Source organism: Loxodonta africana, chromosome 8 (genome assembly GCF_030014295.1).
Source record: "Loxodonta africana isolate mLoxAfr1 chromosome 8, mLoxAfr1.hap2, whole genome shotgun sequence".
Taxonomy (NCBI): domain Eukaryota; kingdom Metazoa; phylum Chordata; class Mammalia; order Proboscidea; family Elephantidae; genus Loxodonta; species Loxodonta africana.
The window spans coordinates 25,626,424-25,644,854 of record NC_087349.1 but is presented as its reverse complement, the minus strand read 5'-3'; the positions used below and the strand labels follow the sequence as shown (position 1 = coordinate 25,644,854).

The 18,431-nt window shown below is 39.5% G+C and overlaps 1 protein-coding gene across 1 annotated transcript; it reads left to right on the top strand.

Annotated features, from left to right (window-relative positions):
• Window positions 1-292: 292 nt before the first annotated feature.
• Window positions 293-16,930, top strand: LOC135232291 (hyaluronidase-4-like). The gene is made up of 3 exons (XM_064290374.1): window positions 293-1,308; window positions 3,762-3,851; window positions 16,477-16,930. Exons 1-3 carry the CDS (start codon window positions 358-360, stop codon window positions 16,915-16,917), a joined length of 1,482 nt encoding a protein of 493 aa, XP_064146444.1. The 5' UTR covers window positions 293-357; the 3' UTR covers window positions 16,918-16,930.
• The last annotated feature ends 1,501 nt before the right edge of the window (window positions 16,931-18,431 follow it).

Below are 18,431 nucleotides of genomic sequence, written 5' to 3'. Positions count from 1 at the left end.
AGTTTGCACAGCTGAGAATCTGAATGAAACTTTTTACTTTAGCTTTTATTCACTGGATTTTTTTTTTCTTCTTCACATTTCAAGTTAGGAGAAAAAAACAAAACAAAACAAAAAAACTCATTTTTTTCTCCTTGTTCAGGTAAAACTATAAATTAGGCCTAAATATCAATAAGCCATAAATCTTTTTTAAAATTTTGGTCTATCACTTAAAGGACAGCTTAAACAGCTACCATGATTTTACTTGTTATTTATCGTGTACTATAAAATAAATAAAAGGAACATACGACTCCATGATGTATAATGTTTTTTCCCGTCTTACTTTTAAGGAAATTGCTGTAATGCTGACGAGGGCAAACCATGTGTAGCCTGTGGGTGGCATGGTCAGGAGTGCTGTTGCTTTTTGTAACGTTTGAAATCGACTCCACGCCAGCAGGTGTTTTCACTCATCCAGCTCTCAAACCAGCAATGTCTCCGGTGGTCCAGAACCAGCCTTTCAACATTTTCTGGGCTGCCCCCACCACACAGTGTAACCATTTCTTCGATGTGGATCTACAGCTTCAATTATTTAATATTATATCGAATCCTTCAGAGACTCAAAGCGGATCAAAAATGACCATATTTTATCCTAATGAATTAGGATATTACCCTTATTTTTCTAATGACAGAAAACCTTTTAACGGAGGCATACCACAGAATATGAGCCTTTCTAAGCATCTTGAGAAAACTGCTGATGACATTGCAACAGTTATCCCTTGGTGGAGATCCGAAGGACTTGTTATCATTGATTGGGAAAACTGGAAACCCCAATGGGATAGAAATTGGGGCAATAGAATAATATATAAAAACTACTCCTTAGCCTTCACGAGAAACCACCATCCTGATTGGTCAGAAATGAAAGTGAAAACAGTCGCTCGACAGGAATTTGAAAATGCTGGAAAGAATTTTATGAACATTACTCTCACACTGGCTTCAGAAATGAGACCCAAATGTTTATGGGGCTTTTATCTCTATCCAGACTGCTACAATTATGATTACAGGATAAACCCACAGAGCTATACAGGTAATTGCCCAAATGATGAGATTTTCCGTAATGACCGACTCCAGTGGCTGTGGGCAAAAAGCAGTGCACTTTATCCTTCAATATATTTGGATAAAATATTGAAGTCAAGTTTAAATGCTTTGAAATTTGTTCATTACCGACTTAGAGAAGCCATGAGAGTTGCTGAAATGGCTCGATCTGACTATGCTTTGCCAGTTTTTATATTTTCCAGACCATTTTATTTACACAGCATTGAAGCTTTGTCACAGGTAAGAGTATAGTCACTCACATAAAAAATGGAAATTTAGTAGAATGACTATACAAAGTCTAGAAAAAAATGTTTTTGAAAGTTTATGTCAGAAGTACTATTGAACCACCAAAACCAAAGCCACTGCCGTTGAAGTAGACAAAATACATCTTCTCCAGTGTTTTAAGATTACGGTAGAGAGAATATATTTTCTCGTTTGTTGTAGTGTAGCTGCATAAGCTGTGATTAATCTCTAGTCTTTAGAAAATGGTGCAGGTTCTGTTCACGATATGGCTGAGCAGCCTGTTCCACTCTTAACAAACACCCTAACACCTTACAACGTGTTTTCTCCTGTTCACAATGGGTGATTGAGAACTTGACATGACTGATGCCATAATGACGCTCTAAGTAATCTCTGAAAACATTTTTTATTGCAGCAGCTGCACCTGTCTCTTTCAAAGGGATGCGGAGCTCTCTCAGCTCCTGTGGCCTTGGTCTGTCTCCTCTTCTTTGTTCTCTTGAGAAATGGTCTTCAGCCTAAAAGGCGCCAGCTAGAAAAGATGCCTGACATTTTTAATCTACAACTTTCTTTCTTGCTCCCTATCTTGGCCAGGGAAACTCTGGTGGCATAGTGGCTAAGTGCTATGGCTGCTAAGCAAAAGGTCAGCAGTTCGAATCCACAAGGCGCTCCTTGGAAACTCTACGGGGCAGTTCTACTCTGTCCTATAGGGTCGCTATGAGTCGGAATCGACTGGATGGCAGTGGGTTTGGTTTGATCTCGGCCAGAGTGGCCTTGGCAGAACAGTTCCACTAGCCGAGAGATTCTTACGTAAGTTTTTTCAGCCTGTTACAAACATACTGATTAGAGTCCAGATGTCTGACAGGCATATCTTTAGTTTAATAAAGAGTTTCTTGTAGTTGTTTTGTGATGTATAAGACCGTCTGTGGACTATGTGCTTAAAACATTAGGCAACCCTGACCTTACCCCTATAAAACTCTCCCACTAGCTCTTTAGAATTAGACAGAATTTGGGAGGAATTTAACCCCCTCTGTCTCTTGAATACCGGTATTGAATAGAGCCCTCTTACTGCTTACATCCTCCTGTCTCATTCCTGGCTTTGCAGCAGGCGGCTTGAACATGAGATTTGCAGTAAAACGGCCAAGTCAATTCCAGCTCATAGTGACCCTATAGGATAGAGTACAGTTTCTCACTAGGGTTTCCAAGGTTGTAAATCCTTACAGAAGCAGACTGCCACTACATCTTTCTCCCAAGGAGCAGCAGGTGGGTTCAAACCAGCGACCTTTCGGTTAGCAGTCGAGTGCTTTAAGCACTGCACCACCAAACCAAAACCAAAACCAACCTGTTGCCGTTGAATTGATTTCGGCTAGGGTTCCTTTATTATTACTATCAAGGCGTATGTTTCTTCAGATGTCAATCCAATTCTGAAACAATGTCACTGATAATTAGATATTTACTTGGAGTTTTTGGAGTTTAGCTCTTAAAGGAATTTCCTGAAGAACAGTTGTTAAGCTTGAGTTAAATCATATAACAGAGAGATTAATTTTAACCCGGGAGAAATTTCAGAATCAGTTTTTTTTTCCAATATGAAAGCTTAGCAGAAATTTTCTAAATTAAGAACATACAAAATAGAGCTTGGAATAAATTATTAACCATCTACATGTTTCGTTACATTTTTATGTTGTAATTGAGTAGGTTTATGGGGGAAAAAGCATAAATTCCATTGAGTTTTGTCTTTATGAGTCTACAACAGGATCTAGTGGTTAGTGTCAAAACATTGCAAATTTCTTCTTTTCTCAAAGACCCATCTGAAATTTCACCTCCTCAAGGAAGCCTTCACCTCCTCCAAACAATAGATACTACTAATAGAGTGGGTGCTTCTAATATATGGAGTCCCAGGGTGGCACAAACTTATAAGCACTCAACTACTAGCTGAAAGGTCGGCAGTTTAAACCCACTCAGAGTCACCTGGGAAGACAGGCTTGGTGATCTGCTTCCAAAAGGTCACATCTTTGAAAACCCTATAGAGCACAGTTCTGCTCTGAAACACATGTCACCAGGAGTCAGAATTAACTGGACGGCAACTAATAACAACAACAACCAATACATACTTTATTATATTATAATTACTTATTTGTATATATGCCTCAACCACCAGACGAAAGCACTCCCTCCAGGACAGAAATTGAGCTCGATTTCATTTTTATATCCCCAGTGTCTAGAATATTGCCTGGCACATCATAAATATTTATCAAATAAAATGTTAACTACCAAGGTAGAATTCTGCTTTTCCAGAATTTTCCAATTCTGCTCTGTGGTCCTTTGTTTTAGACACAAAAATAATATTTCTCTATTGTGTGTTCTTTACCACAGTTGATGGATTGAGTCTTATATTTGAATTGTCAGTGACTAAATATGGTTTGGCTGACAACTACTCCTGATATTCTCTGTTCTAGGAAGACTTAATGCATACAATTGGTGAGAGTGCGGCTTTGGGGGCAGCAGGAGTGATACTGTGGGGAGGCTATGAATATTCTGCTTCAAAGGTAAGCACTGCTTTCTCGGTCAGCATCTTGCAAATATTCTAGAGATATATATACATACATATATTTTAATTTTTTCACCCCAGAGCTAAATGATTGCCCACTTGACTTTAGTGACATTCAAAGGAAGAGGGGCTAACATTTTTTGAACATCTACTCTGTACTAGTGACTGTGATTAGTAATACGTTAGAAAAAGCATAAAGGTTTCAGATAGCCCTGAGTTAGAGTCTAATCTTACATTCTAGTGATAACAAGGTACCTTAGTATTTGCCTGGGCAAGTTAACTAACCTCTCTGAATTGTATTTCTCCATCTAAAAAAAAAAAAACAGTACTAAAATAAAACCTACTATGCAAAAAAAAAAAAAATTTTTTTTTTTTTTTGCATAGTAGGTTTTATTTTAGCAGGGATTTGGGTAGTTTAAATGACTATATATATGACAAGGAAAAAGAATACTAAATTTAAAAATAATCATTATTTCACCTATACTAAGAAGAAGGGCAGATTCTCCAAAAATTATTATTTTTTTGACGGATTACCTGATGGACAGAAATGTATGTGGAAGGGGAAAATCATCTATCTAAAGGTTAATTAACAATCTACTCTTGATCATGGTGCACACAGGACATAACTTCAGTATTTTGCACAACTGCCTTTGGACACTGTCTGTTGCTCACCTGTCCCACTGCTTATGTGAGAATTCAGAGGCCACAGTTTTCCCCATTTCCAGGTATTAATGAGCACGCTGATTTTCAGGTATTAAAAAGTCCAGTCTCATCAAATATAAAAACAGCAATCTCTCTCTTAGTGTGGCTCAAAACAGCGAGAGAGTTGTTAAGGGCAGGGATCTGGGGCCAGGCTGCTTGGGGTCATAGCCCCTCTTGGTCATCTACTAGCCATGTGACCTTAAGCAATTCATTGAGTCTCCATGTGCTTCCATTTCTTTGTCTGTAAAATGAGGTTAATAATAGTATCTACTTCACAGAGTTGTTATGAGAACTACATCATGAATAGATGTAAAGCACTTACAGCAGTACCCAGCACATGGGAAGTGCCGTGTAAGTGCTGGTTATTAGCATCAGTTTAAAATTTTTGATCCCACCTCCCCACACCCCAGGTCTGGGTCTGAGGTGTGGGAAGGGGGGGTATTTCTTTGTTCAGCCGCTTCAAAGATGGGTGCAGGAGGCAGGTGTGGTTGAGGGCAAGTGGGCTACCCTATTTTTATCTATTTGGTGACCTTTGTAATTATCTTTGTTGAAGGTCTTTTAACACAGCTGTCATGTCAGGGCTGTCCCTCTCTTGAGGGACTCCTGAGATTTGTTTTGAAACTCCATCTTTATCTCTCCCTCCCCTGCCCGATTGCACCATTCTCTGACTTGGGCAATGCACTCTTTAGCTGACCTCTTGTAACTTCCCCTTTCCTCCTTCTCCAGAGGTATAGCCCTGAGAACCCCTTTTCCCTTGGCCTTCTGGACCAAATCCTTTCAGAAAGCTGTACGTACACCTGGCTATCTTCTGTGGGTGGCATCCTCTTGGACCATAAGCAGACTCCTGTATCCTTGCTATGTCAAATTTTGTGAGGGCAGACCACTCTCACTTCTGCCCTTTCTCTTTACTGGGCCCTTGTGGACTATTTCTATCAGCTTCCTACCTACAAACTCCTCCAGAGGACAGTCCAGCACCAGCTCTTCTCTCGTCACCAAAACTCCAGGGCACTGCTCTCAAACTTTATCTGAGCTCTTCTTTTTCTATTCTCCCCCTTACTAAGCTCGAGCCAGAGTCGGCCTTATATGCACATTCCTGATTCCCGGAACATTCTCCCCCAGATACCCACATGGCTCTCCTTTGCCTCCTTCAAGACTTAGCTAAATTTCACTCTGACCATGGTATTTAAAACTAAAATGCCCCTCACTCAGCTCAACCCTCCTTATGCCCCTTTCTTGTTATATTTTTATCTATAACACTCATCACCTCCTATATTATGACATTTATTTATCCTGTCTACTGTTGTCTTCTTCCCACTTGAATGTAATCTTCATGGGAACAGGGATTTTTCTGTTTTAACTACTTCTGTTCCCAGAACCTATAACAGGGCTTGGCACATAGCAGTATGTACTGAATAAATATTTGTGGAGTGAATGAATGAAGAAGTCAGCCTCTAAGCTCCATGGAGTTCTCTTGAGGCTCCAGGGCAGTACTCTCTACTTCAAACTTCCTTAGTAGAATCTTCTTTTCTCCCTACAAATTTCTAGCCATTTCTTTGTATAGGCTAGAGGTGGGTGATTGTCTTATAACTCCTTAGTTATCAACCATTGTCTTAAGCTTTGGGTTTCAGCTGAAACATCTCTCTCTCTCCCCACCCCTCTAGCAACCACTAACACATTTTCCATTTCTATAACTTTATCATTTCAAGGATGTTAACAAAAATGGGATCATGCAGTATATAACCTTTGGGATAGGCTTTTTTTTCCTTAGCATAATTCCCTGGAGGCATCCTGTTTTAAAGAGCAAAATTTCTTATACTGAAATTATAAATACATACATTATCTGGCTTAGCCACCATTGCTTGGAAGAATATTAAATGGGTAAATCCCTACTGCTCCATGGAGTTGGTCATGTGAAAATAAGGTTGACTCTTGCAACATGGATGGATTGTCCCACCTTTGATTTGCAATTTGGAGCCCATACTAGAAACCACTGTGATCTTCTCTGTCCATGTAGCCGCTACTGCTGCTTCTCCTATTCCCCTCGCCCCCCACCCTCCATATAGTTTCTTAACATGTAAAGATGTGAACTCTTAGTTCTGGAGAATGACTTTTTTTATAGGTGCCCCTTCAAGAGCTCCCAAACTGACTTTTTTTGTGTGTATCATCCCATAACCGATTTTTAAGTGAGACAATCACAAATATGTCCTCTACATTTCAGTTTTAGATAATGGCATGGTAGAGAGACAGAGCGCTGGAAAGAACCCTCATGTTCTTGATTTAGATATAAGATCACAAACATGAGGCTTATGCATAAAAAATTGGCATGGAAATGTGTTTTGGATAGCCCATACCACATTGTAGGAAAAAAAGAAACCCAAACGAATTATTTGATAACATTATAAAATGAGGCATTTTAAAATTTCTCTTGAGAACTCAAGGTGCCTGGCCTCAGTGGTCCAGCTGCTCCCTCTGAGTGGGGCTTCCACTCTTCAATTGGTGCCAGCTCATTACCCTGCATTTGGGGTTTTTGACCCTGACTTAGACTTGGCCCTACATTCATTAGGAAAATCGGTGCGTGATTTTCTTCTCTGAGAGTTTTTATATCAAGGTTATATTTACTTCAGAGATAAATTTGGTAGCTTTTCATTTCATTTTTCATGCTCTGAATCAATTTCATAACACAAAAATGATTTAATCCCTTAAATGTTGAAAATAACTCAAACACAAAGATGCTTTGGTTTAGAAATGATTTTTGTTGTGGTAATTAATTTCTTCCCTAATTTAATGTTCTATTTTAATTAAGGTTTCTATCAAAAAAAAATTTTTTTTTATCCCTTAAATCAATTTGGTGATTTATCATCAAACTTTCAACTTATTAGCATAAAAGAACACATAATGTGTTAACTTTAATTTAAAAAATAAGCTAAAAAAATTCTCTGAATCTTTAGTCCTATTTCTCATTCATATTTTTTTCTTTCTTTTTTAAATTAGATTTGTCAGGTGTAAAGGGTTTATAGATTTTTTTTTTTTTGAAGACCTAGCTCTTGGGGTCATCTATTGATTCAGTTTTCTAATTTATGGATTTATGCTTTTACTATTTCCTTTCATGGGATTGATTTAAATAGAGAATGTTAATTATGTATTTAACATTCTTACTATGCTTTAAATTGTCTGTTAGGACACTTTTTTAAGATCCAAAAACAGAAATGGAGACAAAGGCCCATGATAACATATATTCCTTTGGATAAAGGTGTAAAATAAGATAAAAGAAGATGCCCTGGAGGTCAGAAGAGGTCACCATATTAGGTGAAGGGTCACTTCCTGAGTCTTAGGAAATTTGATGGCCCACTGCTGGTACAGAGATGGAAATAAGAAAGGCATCCACTCAATGAAGCAAGTAGCTACTAACAGAGCACTGCCAAAAGTGGAAAAGTGACTCAGAGGATGCAGTGGGTTGGAGGGGTAGGAAGCATGGAGGAAAACTTAAGTGGAAAGGATACCTCTCAGTTCTTGATCAACCAGCACTTACACTGGTCTATAGCTGAGTGGGAATTCAAGTGAAAGTCCATGCCGAAATACCTTGATTTTTTGTTTGATAATTGGATTGCCTGGTCAACAAAAGCATTTAAGACTAGGCATTTACAACTGAGAATTGCTTTGGCTGGATTAATAAGTTTTAATATGTACCATTCTAATTGTTCGTGGTCCCTGGGTGGTGCAAGCAGTTTGTGCCTGACTACTAATAGAAAGGTTGACGGTTTGAACTCACCTGCTGCGGAAGAAAGGCCTAGTGATCAGCTTCCATAAAGGTTACAGCCAAGAAAACCCTATGGAACAGTTCCACTCTGTATCACCCAGGGTCCTCTAAGTCAAAATTGACTTGATGGGAAAGGGTTTTTTACTCTAATTGTTTTTATTTTATAATTAGTTTGAAATTGTATTTTTTAATTTTTTCTTCAACCAAGTTATTTTTTAGGAGACTGTTTTTAATTTCTTTCCTGTCTTTTCAATGGAAACCCTGGTAGTGTGGTGGTTAAGTGCTACGTCTGGTAACCAAAAGGTCAGCAGTTCGAATCTGCCAGGTGCTCCTTGGAAACTCTATGGAGCAGTTCTACTCTGTCCTATAGGTTCGCTATGAGTTGGAATCGACTTGATGGCACTGGGTTTGCTTTGGTTTGGTCAGGTCTTTTCAATGACCTCTTACTTTCTTCATGGATAATGTCCTTGATATCATTCCACAACTCATCTGGTCTTTGGTCACTAGTGTTCGATGCGTCAAATCTATTCTTCAGATGGTCTCTAAAGTCAGGTGGGATATACTCAAGGTCATATTTTGGCTCTCATGGACTTGCTCTGATTTTCTTCAGTTTCAGCTTGAACTTGCATATGCGCAATTGATGGTCTGTTCCACAGTTGGCCCCTGGCCTTGTTCTGACTGATGATATTGAGATTTTCCAACATCACTTTCCACAGATGTAGTCAATTCAATTTGTGTGTGTTCCATCTGGTGAGGTCCATGTGTATAGTCACCGTTTACGTTGGTGAAAGAAGGAATTTGCAATGAAGAAGTTGTTGGTCTTCCAAAATTCTACTATTCGATCTCTAGCATTGTTTCTATCACCAAGGCCATATTTTCCAACTACTGACGCTTCTTCTTTGTTTCCAACCTTCGCATTCCAATCGCCAGTAATTATCAATGCATCTTGATTGCATGTTTGATCAATTTCAGATTGTAGCAGCTGATAAAAATCTTCTGTCCCTTCATCTTTGGTCCTAGTGGTTGGTGCGCAAATTTGAAGAATGGTCTTATTAACTGGTCTTCCTTGTAGGCGTATGGATATTATCCTATCACTGACAGCATTGTACTTCAGGATAGATCTTGAAACGTTCTTTTTGACGATGGATGCAACACCATTCCTCTTCAAGTTGTCATTCCCAGCATAGTAGACTATATGATTGTCTGATTTAAAATGGCCAATAGCAGTCCATTTCAGCTCACTAATGCCTACGATATTGATGTTTATGCATTCCATTTCATTTTTGATATTTCCAATTTTCCTAGATTCATACTTTGTACTTTCCAGGTTCCGACTATTAATGGATGTTTGCAGCTGTTTCTTCTCATTTTGAGTCGTGCCACACCAGCAAATGCAGGTCCGAAAAGCTTTACTCCATCCATGTCATTAAGGTCGACTCTACTTTGAGGAGGCAGCTTTTCCCCAGTCATCTTTTCAGTCCCTTCCGACCTGGGGGGGTCATCTTCCAACACTACATCAGACAATGTTCCGCTGCAATTCATAAGGTTTTCACTGGCTAATACTTTTCAGAAGTAGACTGCCGGGTCCTTCTTCCTAGTCTGTCTTAGTCTGGAAGCTCGGCTGAAACCTGTCCTCCATGGGTGACCCTGCCGGTGTCTGAATACCAGTGGCATAGCTTCCAGCATCACAGCAACATGCAAGCCCTCCCCATACGACAAACTGACAGGCACGTGGGAAAGAAAGAAAAGACCAAGATGGATGTCAGAGGAGACTCTGAAACTTGCTCTCAAATGTCGAGCAGCTAAAGCAAAAGGAAGAGTTGATGAAGTAAAAGAACTGAACAGAAGATTTCAAAGGGCGGCTGGAGAAGACAAAGTATTATAATGACATGTGCAAAGAGCTGGACGTGGAAAACCAAGCTGAAAGAACTGAAGGAAAAATTCAAGCCTCAAGTTGCAATAGTGAAAATATTAAATGACACAGGAAGCATCAAAAGAAGATGGAAGGAATATACAGAGTCATTATACCAAAAAGAATTAGTTGATGTTCAACCATTTCAAGAGGCGGCATATGATCAGGAACCAGTGGTACTGAAGGAGGAAGTCCAAGCTGTTCTGAAGGCATTGACGAAAAACAAGGCTCCAGGAATTGATGGAATACCAACTGAGATGTTTCAATAAACAGATGCAGCGCTGGAGGTGCTCACTCTTCTATGCCAAGAAATATGGAAGACAGCTTCCTGGTCAACTGATTGGAAGAGATCCATATTTATGCCTATTCCCAAGAAAGGTGATCCAACTGAATGTGGAAATTATAGAACAATATCATTAATACCACACGCAAGCAAGATTTTGCTGAAGATCATTCAAAAACGGCTGCAGCAGTATATCACAACAGGGAACTGCCAGAAATTCAGGCCAGTTTCAGAAGAGGACGTGGAACCAGGGATATCATTGCTGATGTCAGATGGATCCTGGCTGAAAGCAGAGAATACCAGAAGGTTGTTTACCTGTGTTTCATTGACTATGCAAAGGCATTCGACTGTGTAGATCGTAACAAATTATGGATAACATTGCAAAGAAAGGGAATTCCAGAACATTTAATTGTGCTCATGAGGAGCCTTTGCATAGATCAAGACGCAATTGTTCGACAGAACAAGGGGATACTGATCGGTTTATAGTCAGGAAAGGTGTGCGTCAAGGTTGTATTCTTTCACCATACCTATTCAATCTGTATGTTGAGCAAATAATATGAGAAGCTGGATATATGAAGAAGAATGGGGTATCAGGAATGGAGGAAGACTTATTAACAACCTGCCTTATGCAGATTACACAACCTTGCTTGCTGAAAGTGAAGAGGACTTGAAGCACTTACTAATGAAGATCAAAGACCACAGCCTTCAGTACAGATTGTACCTCAACATAAAGAAAACAAAAATCCTCACAACTGGACCAATGAGCAAAATCATGATAAACGGAGAAAAGATTGAAGGTGTCAAGGATTTGATTTTACTTAGATCCACAATCAACAGGCATAGAAGCAGCTGTCAAAAAATCAAAAGACGCATTGCATTGGGTAAATCTGCTGCAAAGGACCTCTTTAAAGTGTTGAAGAACAAAGATGTCACCTTGAAGACTAAGGTGCGCCTGACCCAAGCCATGGTATTTTCAATCGCATCATATGCATGTGAAAGCTAGACAATGAATAAGCAAGACGGAAGAAGAATTGACACCTTTGAATTGTGGTGTTGCCGAGGAATATTGAATATACCATGGACTGCCAAAAGAACAAATTTTTCTTGGAAGAAGTACAACCAGAATGCTCCTTAGAAGCAAGGATGCTCTTAAGAGGCAAAGTATGTGTCTTACATACTTTGGACATGTTGTCAGGAGGGATCAGTCCCTGGAGAAGGACATCATGCTTGGCAGAGAACAGGGTCAGTGGAAAAGAGGAAGACCCTCAGTGAGGTGGATTGACACAGTGGCTGCAACAATAAGCCCATGCATAACCATTGTGGGGATGGCTCAGGACCGGGCAGTGTTTCATTCTGTTGTGCATAGGGTCGCTATGAGTTGGAGCTGACTCGATGGCACCTAACAACGACAACAACGTTTTTAATTTGAAAGCAACTAGGAATTTTTTTTGTTTACCTTTTCTTATTAATTTCTAGTTTCATTTCATTATAGACAGAAATGCAGTTGCTAAATTTAGAACTGATTGTAGAAGGTCAAGAGAAAAAGCTTGGAGAATAGTTGGTAAGCTATTGCAATAATCCAGGTGAAAGCTGGTGGTGACCTGGACCTGAGTGGTAACAGTGGCTGAATTCTGGATGTATTTTGAAGGTAGACTGAAGAGAATTCGACGATGAATTAAATATAAGAGGGAAAAAAAAAAAAAAAAGTAAAGAATGGCTCCAGGATTTTACTGCTGAGGTATTAGAAAGAACGGGTTGGCATATGCTGAGATGTAAAAGGCTTCCAGAGTTTTAGGTTGGGGAGAGGATCAGGATATGGGATTAAGATATGTCAAGTTTAAAATGCTTATAAAGTGTCCAGGTGGAGATGTCAAGTGAGTAGGAGGGTATATAATCAGTTTAGGGATAAGGTCTTGGAGATATGCATTTGAGAGTTGTTCACATTCAGGTAGAATGTAAAGCAGTGAGACAGGATGAGTTTATCTGGAGAATGAGTATAGCTAGAGAAGATCAGTTGTCCAAGATTTAGCCTAGGGCACTCCAGTGTTAAGATGTAGGGAGGGCGAGCTGGAACTAGTAAAGTAGACTGAAAAGGAACACCCAGTGTGGTGGGAGAAAAACCACAAGAGTTAATGGACTGGAAACTAGGTGAAAAAAGTGTTTCAAGGAGGAAGGCTGGGGCAGAATATGGATGGTGAAGGTGAACTTGATGGTACTAGCCTATGCTATTGTTCACTGGCTTAAATTACCCTTACGTTGTACTTGTTGTTGTTCACTTGCTTGTTTTTATTCCATCTGTCTGAGAAACCCCCTCAAATGCCTGCCTCAGAGGAGTAGTCTTGTCTTGATTGAAAATAGCATTTGTTCCCAAATTAAGTGTGAGGCTTACCCAAACTGAATGTACCCAGGACAAATAATATTATGGATTGAATTTTGTCCCCCCAAAATATGTGTCAACTTGGCTAGTCCATGATTCCCAGTATTGTGTGATTGTCCACCATTTTGCCATCTGATGTGATTTTCCTATGTGTTGGAAGTCCTATCTCTATGAAACCCTGGTGGTGTAGTGGTTAAGAGCTACAGCTGCTAACCAAAAGGTTGGCAGTTTGAGTCCACCAGGTGCTCCTCAGAAATCCTATGGGGCAATCCAACTCTGTCCTATAGGGTCTCTATGAGTTGGAATTGACTTGAGCGTAATTTTTTTTTTTAATGATGTTAATGAGGTAAGATTAGAGGCAGTTATGTTAATGAGTTAGGACTCAATCTACAAGATAGAATTGTGTCTTAAGCCAAGAGAGATGTGAACAGAGACAGGGGGACCTCATATCACCAAGAAAGAAGCACTGGGAGCATAGCATGTTCTTTGGACCTGGCACCTCTGTGCTGAGAAGCACCTCAACCAGTGGAAGACTGATGATAAGGAACTTCCTCCAGAGCCAACAGAGACAGAAAGCCTTCCCCTGGAGCTTGCACCCTGAATTTAGACTCCTAGCCTCCTAGACTGTAAGAGAATAAATTTCTCTTTGTTAAAAACATTGACTTGTGGTATTTCTGTTTTAGCAGCACTAGATAACTAAGATAGAATTTGGTACCAGGAGTGGGGTGCTGCTCTAACAGATACCTAAAATGTGGAAGCAATTGCTTTGAAGAGACTATTGGTGGAATTATGGATATCAAAGATAATTCTGGTGAGGACACAGAAGGAAATGAGGAGAGCTGTTACACTGGAGATGGTGCAGATGATGAGAGGCAGCAGGGGAGAACTGGCAGCAGCAGAACCAGGAGACCTGCATAAGAAAGCAATAGAGCCAACCCACAGACTGAGAGAGCTGAGTACCTGTGAGCAGAAGCCTTCCTGGTGGAGTGGTGTGCTTCCAGGCATTTATCGGTAGAGCTAGGCTTGCCGACCCATAGAGAAGAGAGCTGAGTGCCTTCTAACCGAAGTTTACTGGCAGAAAGGGGTGCCTCCAGGCACTTACTGGTGATGCTCAAGAGCTTTGAAACACTTGCCCTAGCAGGTCTAGCAGGGTAAACACAGGCAGTGAGGCTGAGGGCTGAGAGGCCATGGAACAAGGAAGCAGAATCAGAAGAGACAAGGAACAGAGGAAGCAGACCTGCCTCAGTCTCCAAGTGTATAGCCCTGACTTCTGGGGTCTCAAAGGGTGGAGTTGCCACTCAGATGGACTGTAAGAATGGGGCCTCCCAAAGCTGAGGGAGCAGAGTTGCCATTACAGTGGACCTGGAAGGTGGAGCTGAAGCCTAGGGCCAAGGGGCCTTCATCCAGAGTCTGGAGAGTGTGGCCAATACCTACAGTCTGGAGGACAGAGCTATTGTGTGAATGGTCTCAGAGAACAGAGGATTATTTTCAAGACTTGAGGGCTAATGTAACGTGTTCTGCTGACTTGCTTGGTGCCTGTTATCCCTTCTTTCCCTTAAATTTCTCCCATTTGTAATGGAAATGTCTATTTTGTGCCTGTTCCACCACTGTACTTTGGAAGCAGATAACTTGTATTCTAGATTTCACAGATGAAGAGGAATTTTTGGATTTTGGACTTAAAGTTGATTTAAGACTTTTGCTATAATATGATGTGGTGAATGTGTTTTACATATGGCAAGGACATGAATTTTTGGGGGTCAAAGGGTGGAATATTAAGGATTGAATTGTGTCCCCCCCAAATTAAGTGTCAATTTGGTTAGGCCACGAGTCCCAGTATTGTGTGACTGTCTACCATTTTGTCATCTGAAGTGACTTTCCTATGTGTTGCGAATCCTATCTCTATGCTGTTAATGAGGTGGGATTAGTGGCAGTTATGTTAATGAATTAGGACTCTATCTACAAGATTGGATTGTGTCTTAAGCCAGTCTCTGTTGTAATAGAGAAAAGTGAGCAGAGAGACAAGGGGACCTTATACCACCAAGAAAGAAACACTGGGAGCATAGCACGTCTTTTGGGCCCCGGGTCCCTATGCTAACAAGCTCCTTGACCAGTGGAAGATTGATGATAAGGACCTTCTTCCAGAGCTGACAGAGACAGAACACCTTCCCCTGAGGCTGGTGACCTCCTAGCCTCCTACACTGTAACAGAATAAATTTCTCATTGTTAAAGCCAGGTACTTGTGGTATTTCTGTTATAACAGCACTAGATAACTAAGACACACATAGCCTTTTCATAACTCATTATTGCCAAAAGTGCTACCCATCATTAAAAGCCTTATCCTGCCTTATGATTTTCTATATGAATCTCCTAAATCCTTATAAGGTGGACTCACAGTTCTGGGGTCTCCTCTCATTGAAAAAACATCCCACCGTTTTAATTAATTGAGTTTAAACATGCATTATAGTTAATATTGATCAAAATAATTGTACTAATAGAAAATTCAATTTATATTATTAATACATCTACTAGAATTTTCTTTTGCCTATGAACCTTGACATATGGATCAAGGCAGACACCAAGATTTCAGCCAGACTCTTCTAGGTTTACTGAAGATATCATTTCAAATAGGCCAGCTTATTGTAGCAGCATAGTGTGATCATTGATGGGTGGAAATATGTCCTAGTATAAAATAAAGCACAATGTTGTAGACACATCTATGACACACCAAATGGCAGGCTTGTGAGAAGACAACCCTACCTACTGTCATTGGACCGTATATCCTAGAGCAAATGACTAGAGCATTTGCTTGTAAATAACTTCTTCTATATTGTATTTCCCACAACACTGTGATGGATGAGTTATTGTGTATTTATACAATGAAATACTGAGCAGAAGCTTAAGTAAGCCAGAGCTACATGTATCAAAATGAAAAAAAAAACAAAACCTCAAACATATGTTGAATTTAAAAAGCAAGTTACAAAAAAAATATATATATCACATGATGTAATTTATGTAAATGTTTAAAAACACAAAACACTACATATTGCTCATAATGATATATAAATGTAGTAAATTCAAAAAAAAAAAAACATGGGTGCAAAGACTACCCACTAACTTCAGGAGAATGGTTATCTCTGGGGAGGTAGAAAAAAAGAATAGGGTAACTTGGTGGACTTAGAAAAATCTGACCTAATGTTAACATGTATAAGTACCAGTGTTAAAAATATTTCACAATTAAATTAAAATTTGACAAAATCATCCCCTATTAGTGATGATCTTTTAAAAGCGTTGTTACAAATATCTCTTTACATTAACGAATAGCCTCAACATGGGAAAATGCAGACTCATTTTCCCCTGAGAACGATATGGAATTGGTTGATCACAGTGTTCCTAATCAAAGTCAAGTCTTATTGTTAATGTGACTTTACAAAGGTTTGGTCCCTCACTGAAATGATCAATCCACTGAAGTGCTCTTCTTCTTTAGCCTTATCAATGACGAAAGTTTAGGCATTAATATACCACCTGAATAATAGGATCCAATTTTAGGATGATTCAAACAGGTTTCCTTTTTTTTTTTTTTTTTGCTTTACAGGAGACCTGTTTATCTGTGCAACAATCTATTCTAGGATCACTGGGCTATTATATTGTTAATGTGACATCTGCAGCCACACTCTGCAGTAGAAGTCTATGTAACAATAATGGAAGGTGTGTCCGGAAAACACCTGAATCCTCCTCCTATTTGCATATGCCTGAAAGCAGCAGGAAGAAATACCTTCCAAATAAAAGCTTCAGATTCATCATTTCTCAAGAAAAAAAGCTGAAGGCAGTAAAAGACATGAAGAATGAATTTGTGTGTCAGTGCTATTACGGCTGGCACGGAGAGTCTTGCAAGCAACACTCTTCAGACTTGTTGGCAAGGAAGAATAAGGCTTCTACTGTTAACTTGAATCTATCTGTTTTTCTCAGTGTGACCTTATCTGTGATTATGCTGATTTTTTTCTTATCCCCTACTATAAAGTCAATTTTTCCTTGAAATATTTAAAAATAGAAAATGTTGATTGTTTTTTTTTCTTTAACTACAAACATTTTAAAAACATTTTTTGGCTTTAACGTAAAATAATAACAATCATTGACTCTATTTATTGATTTAACAAATATTTATTGGGTGCTTAATTCATGCTAGGCACTAAGGATAAGGAGTCAGGACATACCAAAGGTCCTGCCTTTGGGGAACTTAACTTCTTATAGGAAAATGACAATAACAAGTAAACAATAGACAAACAACTACATATATATGAGATGGTTTTAAGCGCTGTGGGGAATAACGAATCAGGGTAAAGGGGTTGGAGAGTGGGGGAGAGTGCTGGTAATTTTATGTAGGATAGTCAAGTAAGAGGAATCCTGGGTGGTGCAAATGGTTAAGCACTCAACTACTAACCAAAGGGTTGGTCATTCAAACCCACCCGGAGGTACTTTGGAAGAAAAGTCTGGCAATCTACTTCTGAAAGGTCACAGTCTTGAGAAGCCTATGTGAAGTTCTACTTTGACACTCATTGAGTCAGCACGAGTTGGAATCAACTTAATGGAAGCTGGCTTGGCTAGTCAGATAAGGCCTCTGTAATGGGGAGAGCTGAAGGCAGGAGGAGCGGGCCACAAAGGTATCTGGAGAAGAGCAATTCTTGGAATAGGGAACAGCAAATGCAAAGCCTTTAAGTGGGCACAGATCTAGAGTGTTCCATGTCCCACATGGACGTCAGGAAGGCCCGTGTGGCTGATGACGAGGAAGAGTGAGAGGAGTGGGGAGCCAGATCATTAAGTAACTTTACTCAAACTAAGATTTTTGAGTCAAAAGATCTCTTTTCTTAAATATCTCTTCTCTTAAATAACTGAATAGAAATTTCTAGAGGAAAAGAAGTCAAAGAACACATAATACCTACATTTAAAAAATAAATATACAGTCATTCAGTTGGGTAGTAAAAGAGTACCTATTATGATTAGTGATTGATTTGCTAAAATAGTCTTAAACCACAATGGTTTATAGCAAATTGGAGAATTTGAAATAAGGTCATATGGGGCATGGAACACACAACAAAGTGGGGGCTAAAGATGGCAACTATTATTTTATAGCTCTTTCTCCTGCAGGGTTTGAGAATTCCTAATAGAAGTGATCCCAGGGTAATCAAGTTATGCAGGTAAAAGGAAATCCGAACTGAACACAGTAGGGTTCAACTTGTCCAAAGTATCACCAAAGATCTTGGAAATTCAATCAGCAGTCATCAGTATCAGGAGGTAAGCTCTATGAGACCCCAGTGAAATGGAATTTGTGGGAAATTCTTCAATTCAGTACTTGCTGGTTTAATAAATTATACTATATCCAGGCAATTCATTTCATCTCAGTACTCCATACATGAATTATTTATTTGAAAAATTCCTGTGGTTTGGGATTCACTTGACCTGACCTAGGTATAGTCCAGATCATCTTTCATTAAAAAAAAAAAACCAAACCTGTCGCTGTTAAGTCGATTCGGACTGATAGACACCCTATAA

Bases quoted from the DNA above. Each gene is read 5' to 3' on its own strand.
- LOC135232291 (XM_064290374.1), top strand. From the start codon at position 358: ATGTGTAGCCTGTGGGTGGCATGGTCAGGAGTGCTGTTGCTTTTTGTA. The intron at 1,309-3,761 runs GTAAGAGTATAG...TCTCTGTTCTAG, and splicing joins GCATTGAAGCTTTGTCACAG to GAAGACTTAATGCATACAAT. The intron at 3,852-16,476 runs GTAAGCACTGCT...TTTGCTTTACAG, and splicing joins ATGAATATTCTGCTTCAAAG to GAGACCTGTTTATCTGTGCA.